The sequence below is a fragment of the Charadrius vociferus genome, unplaced genomic scaffold (assembly GCF_000708025.1).
Source record: "Charadrius vociferus isolate BGI_N301 unplaced genomic scaffold, ASM70802v2 scaffold190, whole genome shotgun sequence".
Taxonomy (NCBI): domain Eukaryota; kingdom Metazoa; phylum Chordata; class Aves; order Charadriiformes; family Charadriidae; genus Charadrius; species Charadrius vociferus.
The window spans coordinates 2,035,432-2,044,241 of NW_009646608.1; the positions used below are offsets into that span (position 1 = coordinate 2,035,432).

The window sequence follows — 8,810 nt, forward strand, 5'->3', positions numbered from 1 at the left end:
GCCCCCATAGGCTTTGGAGAGGATAAAAAAAAAAAAAATTCATAGCACTTTCTTTAATGCAAGTTTGAAATCGCCTGCAACATCACTGCCAAAACAATATATCGATTACAGACCTGGTAAAGACCGAGTTGGTGTGAACACTATCAATTGCTTTTACCCACTGAAACAGAGGACAACAGTTCTATGACCACAGTGTCAACCCCCACCTGAAAGCCACCTTATAATCACACATTAATAACATCGTTAAGGAGCCTCTGTGTACAGGTTCTAAGGGCAAAGGATTTTCTTTACTACCTTATCACCTTATCTTTGTTTGTTTCCAGGCTTCTTGACAGAGATGCCATAAGTTACATTTTAATGTAATACAGCACAAACACATTTTAACTGAAATGTGCAAAAATAAAGCTGTATAGCAGCAGATAACGCCAGATACAGCTGTGATAAAGATGAATGTTTTACTACTGTCTGTAAAACAAACTGGCTTTCAGGTTGGACTCTGCTCAATGAGCTCCCCAAGGTCTGCCCTGCACTGCTGGCACTCCCAGTAGCTCTGCCCTCCTTGCTACTCCCCTCAACTTCAAAAGCAGGCTGGCTTTGATGGTCTTTATCGGGAAAAAGCTGTTCCTGCGACTACTAAGACCTAAGTGTTCCTTTATATCTCCTTGATTCCGGAGGGACACAGCACCCACAAGCCAAACTCCCACCTTCCACGTGCACAAGAAGATGTTTTCAAAGGCAAACGGCTTTTCCAGATGCCTCTGTTTCAAAATACAAGGGACATCTTCTAAGGGTATGTCTGAAGAACAGTGCTTAGTATCTAGACTCTGAAAATCAGTTCAGAGTATCTTAAATTAGGCACCCAATTGTAAACGCCCCAGCATTCATCGTCCATTTTGGAAATCCAGGCTCAGTTCAGCCAGACGGCGCAATACACGGCTCTGCTACAGTCTGCACAGGGGAGCAGGCTTAACCACATGCATTTTCTGCTGCAGACCAGCCTTCCGCCATTAGCTTTTAGCCCCATGTGAGATTGCACCACTTCTGTATGAAGTGTGTATTTAAATATGTTTAAAAATACAAGCCTATTACTGCTTCACTAGCGTACTTCCTATTCCTGCATAGCATTTCCTACTTCTCTTTCTGCAAGATATTATGCAGTAAGACTAACTCACATAAGATACATGTGGGTTTTTTTGACTTTTTTTATTTTTTTTTCCCGGTAGGAATACTTTCAGTTTGCTGTTTGGACTCAACTCGCAGCTTAATAAGCAGGAAGAAAACCAGAAAACCTTCAAGGCTCATTTAGTCTGATTATACAGAACTTCAAGCAACCAACACACTTTGCAGGTCTCTAGTGCTCTGTATGGAATGGAAAAGGCAGGACAGAGGGTGCGAGTACTTTTTCCCTCTTATACAGCACACTGTGCCACAGATGTGGCTAAGTCAACGTGCCCCAAGACCTAGCTGCTGGCCCTAGGTCACAGCTGATGTAAAGATTTTAAGGTTTACACAGTGATTTCATGAGGAACAAAGTGATATCACTGGTGCTGTCAACACTGATTTTCTCTTCCTCCTATTTATAATTGTATTTAGATTTATAAGCAAAGACATCCACACTACCAAATGCAAATTCCTGCCCTTCACATTTAAGGCAACCAAATCAACTGTGCAGAACTATGAGGAAATAACAGCAAAGATCTCATCTGGAGGCCATGTACATGCACACACAGGAGCCAGTAAGCTCTGCCTGCTTTTATTGCTGTAAAGAAGTCAGGTTCTTCCTACAGACTTATTTTGTAAGTGGATTTCACACTGCTAGACTGACAGCCTGGAAAGTTCCAGTTACCGTGTTAAGTACAAAACGTAGAGCAAGGGCAAAGTCTGTGAAAGTTTCCATCCCTCCACCTACAGTCCCATCACCTCCTCAAACTGACGTCCTACAATGAAGACCTCAGCCAAATTTGCAAATGTCCTGCCCTCATGCAAACAGGGGAGCGGCGCTGGATGCACAAAGCGACGTCCCAGGAGAATAATCTGTTTCATTTGCTATTAGCTAACCTCAAGCTGCCACTATTCAATCCATTGTGAAACTTTCCATATAAAATTGCACTAGCTCCTGAGCAGTCCATCTTCTTAAAATGACCCTTTAACTATTCCAGTTAAACTCTTCTTACTTGCACAGGGGACTTTTCTACAATTCAGGAAGCGGTGGAGCAGGCAGCGGCTTTCCCTCTGAGTCAGTACCGAGCTGAGCCACGGCCAAGACAGGGTTGCAAAGGTCACTACCATCGTGGGCAGCTTCTTTCTGATAAAATGTAGAGGCCCTGTGAGGCTGCAGGGTCACCACGACACTTCTGAAGCACAGCTTTGAAAGCCTCTGGTCCACTCCAAATGCCAGCTCTGGTCATTATATTCTGGTTACTCGTTTGCTGCCTCGCTTTAGGGGTCTTTTCCAGGCATATTGCACACGTCTATCTGTGCTTCCCTGGGCAGTTGAAAGTCACCAGCTTACACTAGATTTGCCTCAAAAGAAGTTATGAAGGTTCATTTAGTTAATATCTGTAAAGCTACTATAAAATTTCAAACAGCTATCATTGGCATCGTCCCTAATTATGTAATATTATATACATTACAACATAACACCCCTTTTCAATGCTCATTTCTAGATTTAGCAGGGGAGAAGAGACACCCTCTGGTGTGTTTGAAAGATAATCCAGTTCCACCTCTGAGACACACACAAGTGGCATATGAATGCTCTGTGACTGAATAAAACTCTCAATAAGACAGCGTAAAGCTCTTTAACAAAAGTACCCTTACGTTTCAGAAGACAATGATCGCTTTTCTACATCTTTGCTGAACTGCCTCCTATAAACTCATATGAGAAGTAAATCCTAGCTGTAAAATTTCGTAAGATTCAGAGAAACCAACCAGCCTGTAGAAAAGAGATGAACCTCTATTCTGTTCTACGCATTCATACGGTGATATCTTTGGGCTTCCATTGCATTTGTACAAGATTCATATTATATCATCTCCATTATATTATGTAGAGCTCTTTAACCAAGTTTAAAAAAAACCCCAAACCCCGTGCTTCCTAAGAGACTGCAGCCGCCCCCATATCTCTGCTCGCTTGCTTTCTTTTAATTAGGACAAGATGAACAAGTCTAGGAGAGGGGAAGCAGCATTTGAGGTGGCAAGGGAGATGCTGACTGCACCCGAAATGGAGCATTATTCTGTACTCCAGTGACAAATCCTCTTTGTGGACCAGCGAGTGCTCAGCCAGCATCATCAAGTCAAGCACAGCACCATCCCTGGAGAGTATACAGGGTCCAGTTCTGAAACACAGCTTGCCCGCTCTCAGGATACGTGAGCAGCCTGCTGGGATACAGGCAAGATCACTGCCGCAGCCAAGAAGAATAGCAGAGAAGAGACGAGCAGTAAGGTGAGCCCTTGCATCATACGTTACATTTGCTAAGTAGAGTCAATGATGTTGTGAATCTATTCTCCACATAAAGACCTGGCCAAATGTAGAGCTGTCAGGAAAAGTAAGCCCTAAAAATTTTAAGGCTCTCAGATGACCAAGGCACTGGGTGCACGCGGTACCTGCTGGAAGGTGCCTCCAGCACTGTGCCAGCCGTAACGCTGCGCCGATCCAACGGACCCATCACAGAGCCACAAGCACCACAGTGCTGTTTGTTAAACCCCTCACATCCACATGCCTGTCCTTCCTGCCGCCGCCCCCCCAAAAAGGCTACAAGGTTTTTGAGCACTAACGGGGTCATCGGCATTAAAGACATCATCTGTGATCTCATTCCACTTCCCAGTGGTTCCCACTGAATGGAAACAGGAGGCTGCATCTAGATTGTTAATAAATGCGTGTAAACAATAGGTTTAAACGTGGAGGCTGAATGAGTCACCGCGTTCCTGCATTCAAGCTGTGTAACAGGATCCAAATGCAGAACAAGGACCAGCTAACTTAGGGAGTGGACCAACTAGCTAATGACAATTATTCTTGGCAGGAGTCAAACAATCCCGAAATAAAAATTAGTTTAAACATGTACAGTATGCTTATAAAGAGCAAATCCACCAAGGCAGTACTGGATCTTAAGCTTTCCTAGGATCCCTCTTGTCAGTCTTCCAACACTGTTTATCTAATAAAATAACTCAGGCAGGTAAGTATAGAAGGCTTATACTAGTAAGATTTGTATGTTTCCAGTTAACCAGTTTAATTAAATATACTTACATAACAGAAACAGGTAATAAAGTTATCAGAAGAAAAACTGAACTCACAATGTAGAAAATATACCTTTTTAACTTTTCACTTCATTATTCACTCATAAACTAATTTGTTTATTTACTGTATCTCTAAACAGTGAGAAAAACTTGTCAAATCACTATGGCAGAAGAAAAATTTAGCAATTCTTAACACTTGAGAACCATTAGCGCAGTTTAAAATTCTTCTCATGGTTTATAGCTTAGTATTCAAGTGGAGATAATTTCTTCCAGACAGAAACTCAGAAGATAGAATTTAAGAATTTTAAGAATATTCAATAACCAAATACTCCTGATTATTATAGAAAGGTGCAATGCTAATTAACAAAAGCAAAATCAAACAGAAAAATCAGTAACACAGAATAAGCAAAATACATACGGAGAAAGGAAAGAGTTCCCAGAGCTCCCTGTGACGCTGGTGAGAAACGTCTTCAAACAAGACAAGGCGGTCTCTGAATAAAGTATCAGGTTTTGCTTCATAGTTGCTGATAAAATCCAAAATAAGGCTGCAAAAACATTAGCTTCCACTGAAGCCTGCTTACTCACTACAAAGCGTCAAACACACCTTCATCCCACACTTAAAACGCAGATGCTGCCTCCTAATGAACTGCTTGTTGCAAGGGGGGGAATACCGTTACACAATAACCAGAAGGCTATTTCTTGATGCAGAAACATAACTGGGTTTTGATTCGGAGAAATGCAGCAATGCCTAGGAGCTGAGGGTTTCAGCGATAAAAATCATCCAAAAATAAAGTGGCTGTTCAGAAAAAAAATTAACAAGAAGCAACCTGAAGCATATGTCCCTTCTGAAAGAGAAATTTTCACCTATGGATTTATTACATTATATAAATGCAGACCTCCTAATCTAGCCCAACAATAAATCACTGCAAGCCACTAAATCAAAGCTGACAGTAAAACTGGAGCAGGTTAGTATCTGTTCAGCCTGAGAAACGATGCTCTGATTTTAGCAGCTTTCATACCCTGAATACACACTGCATCAGCGCCTGGGAACATATTTGCATTCACACGCTGAAAAAGCACAGATCTTGTAAAACATATTTAGGAACTGGTGAGACATGATACATATATTGACTAATTCCATAGGCCTTTGAAGAAAATTGGTCTTCAGAGGAATGCTATTCTTATCACCTGAGTAGTTCAACATCGTTCTCCTTGCAAGTAAAATTCCTTGTTCTCTACTGTAGATTTTCAAAGATTAGGGCTCAAATCACTGAAAGATCTTTCATATATTTAAATTTCGTTGAAACTCAGTGGCAGCTGCCAACTGAGTTCTCTTAAAACCTGTCACTCCCAATCTGAACAGGAAAGAAAAGAAATCGTCCTATTTACCATTTTGTGGATCCATGTTGCTCTCTCTGCAAATAGCGGATTCCTCAGTTCCCACACACCAGTACATTCTGGGTTGCAGTTGTGAAGATCCCACAAGCAAACTTTCTGCAGCACTTATAATTGAATAGTGTTGTCAAAGCTGAATGATCTCTGTCAAGTGAATGCAGTAGCAGAGAGACTGCTAGTAAGCACCATCCCGAAGAACCATCATTTACCCTGTTTAAAAATAAATAGTAAACCAAATTAATCGTTCTACTACAGAAATTGCAAGATGCTTATTCCTCTGCACTCTAACACAGTTGTTTAAGTATTACTTCGCAAAATTGCACTCATCATCCTATAAACACAATTATTTTCATAATAGCTTTGTTAAGAGCATAACGTGAATTGACAGAGGAGACTAACAATGTCTCCACTATAGAAAAGATAATGTTCCCAATTTTTCTCCACCAAAGCTGCTCAGTCTTTGGGCAGAGGGTGTGGGGGGTGAGCAGGGGTCACAGCTGCAGTTTCAGATTCTCCACAAACTAGTGTAAAGGCAGAGCATTGAAACCATGCAACGCAGCTGGAAAAATCCTAAATGCAACCTCAAAACCTTTCCCATCCACAAAGAAGACTGTGGCTCTTGTAAGCCTCCACTGTGAGAAACTGAAAAATACTGATGTGGTTACTGAGACAATCCTCTGTAGAAAATAGGGCTAAGAAAAACACACCAGCTCCTTTCCCCTTTGCCCGGTCCTTTTAGAGAACTCTACCACCCTGCAAGCGGGCAGGCTTCTTCAAACGTGTTTGGGGGGGCAGATCAGGCCCTTAGGAGCTCTTAAGGGTTGACTTCTTCTGAAGTGTCTTGCACAACAGCCAGCAGAAAACTGCACAGTTCAGTCTCCCAGGGCATTTCCAACTCCTTACCTCTTCAGAGCTGCACACCTGTAATTTTCTCCCTTTTAATGCATCTTCCACAGGGGTTAAAACTACAGGTGAATTTGTGGGGTGTGCCAAACCAGCATCAGCACTCCTTCATTTGCTGCTTTCAGTTTCAATCAGTGAACACCTCTCAGATGTAACGTGATGCCCCTCATCTTTGACTCTTGTTAGTTTTACTGGTGCATGATGCTGAGGTTTTGACCAGAGGCTCTAATTTGGCAAGGCATGTAACCCACCTCCCCCTTTGGCCAGCAAGACCCAAGAATATTGCTACCTCTCCCTCAGCAGAGTTGGCTTCCTGAGTTGGGATCAAAGGCCAAGGAGAGTATGAAAACACAACAATCCACCACCACTCTCCAGGAAGCTTTTTGTTCCTCCCTCATTACATAAGGTTTTAATCACCAGCCGACAATGTTAAAAATCACTGCATGCTACATCAGTTATTTCTAAGCAAATGTTTGAGTTTTAGACGCACTTACAGCAAAACTCAGCTTCTGATGACTCTTACTTTGTGCTGTCTGGCAGCAGGAACCAAAACTCACACCCCAAGCGCTGCACACGCCCCTGCGTCCTGCAATCTGGGTGTTAGGTGCTGCCACAGACTGCGGTTTGGTTCTTTGGTGTTTTTCAGAGGTGGGAAAAATGATTTGGGTGCGATACGACACATAGTAATACGCCCTGAGAGACCTGGGCCGCGCTATAGGCAAGCACTTTCACACACACACACCCCACCATAACTAAAAACCTCCTTTGCAGCAGGATGGCTACAGCTCCAGATGGACGCAGATGCCTGAACTGCTGAGCATCCATCCATCCATCCCTCCCTCCCATCACAGACTGCAGCAGCAGCTCGTCTCCCAGGTCAGGCCCTGGGAGCTCTCACACCCAATGCAGCAGCAGTTGGGCACATCTAAGAGGCTGAATTTGGCAGCTTTCACCCACAGAAGGAGAAGCCATGGGCTGCTGCAGGAGGCTGAGATGGAAGTGGTCCCTAAGGCCAGATCCAGTACACAAACTGGTGAATTGGGCCATGTTGGGGGAGGACCGGATTCTGCCCTGGAACATGCCAAGTTCCCACCAGAGTCAGCTTGGCTCCTAGGCTGAGCTTGCCTCGACCACGCTGGCAGGCATGGCTGCTGCGCCAGGACCCCACATCTGTGTCGTGCCACGGGTGTAATGCCCCAGGCAGAGGTGCCAGAGAGGCTCTCGCTCCTCCCAAAAGCTGTCCAGGTTGTTAACTCTGAAAATGGACAGGATGTGATGCTTCCAGCAGCTGCCTCCCCTGCACCCTTGCTATAAACGCACTGTGCAGCTACAGTAAGAACAAACAATTCCCCATGCAAAGACCAACAGAACAGCTCTTTCTAGCAGATGCTGGTTTCTGAGGCATTTCCTTGCTGTTTGATGGGGACACACCATGTGCACTCACAGCAGCTGTACAAGAAACACTAAACAGGGGTCAGTATGAACCACGGAGGCTTGAAAACCATCCCACTCACTCACGATTTTTAGGTTTCTACCCAGCTTAGTCCCCAGGCTGAAACTTCCTTATAATAGTAAATGGAAAAAACTTTCAGGAAAAAACAATAGCGTGGATTTGATAATCAGTTCCCTATAACTGCAAGAAGGACACTAAAAGCTATAGCCATGTGTGTTACTGCCACACAGCATTCATGTAAGCAGTATTTCCACATTGTAGGACCTTTGTGTATATAATAAAACCACCCCTACAGTGCTTTTACCTTAAGTAAGATGCACTCAACTGTAACATGTGCAAACACCATGTTTTAATTTAGGGAGAGGGATCCTATGGGCTCTGCAGAATCTCATTCAGAAGGAGGAGGACCGTGAAGAATACACCTAATGCTGATTTACATCCCATTTCACACATTCCCAGTTCCTCTCCTGAGACCTGCCACTGCCAGCTTCCATGCAGTGTCCCAGCGCATCCGACCGTGCCCGTACCATCCCGAGCACCTCCTCTCTGCCCCACCAGCCCGTTCGGCCTCACCCCCTGCATCGTGCCTAAGTGCAGCAAGACACCCAGAAACGCCACGGTTTGCCCGAGGTCGCTTCCCGATTCACCAGAAACCTGAAAAAAACCCCAACCCTTCAATCCTTTGCGCGAACCACCTGCTGTTTCTGAGAAGCCCATCTGGGGCCGGGCGCTGTGATGGGTATCACCACGGGTCTAGAGAGGCCCGCCACACCATCGGGGTGGAAGTGTGCTGCGGGTTTATCCGCCTGCCCTTGCAGAAGGCAGGGGG

General features: G+C 44.2%; 1 protein-coding gene across 1 annotated transcript in view; it reads right to left on the reverse strand.

The window, feature by feature from the left end:
* Positions 1-5,686, reverse strand: part of LRRK1 (leucine-rich repeat kinase 1) — a 77,772-nt gene extending 72,086 nt beyond the window's left edge. The window contains exon 1 of the mRNA XM_009886969.1: positions 5,620-5,686. Coding sequence (XP_009885271.1) covers positions 5,620-5,686 — 67 coding nt within the window. The remainder of the gene's footprint in view (positions 1-5,619) is intronic.
* Between the last annotated feature and the right edge of the window lie 3,124 nt (positions 5,687-8,810).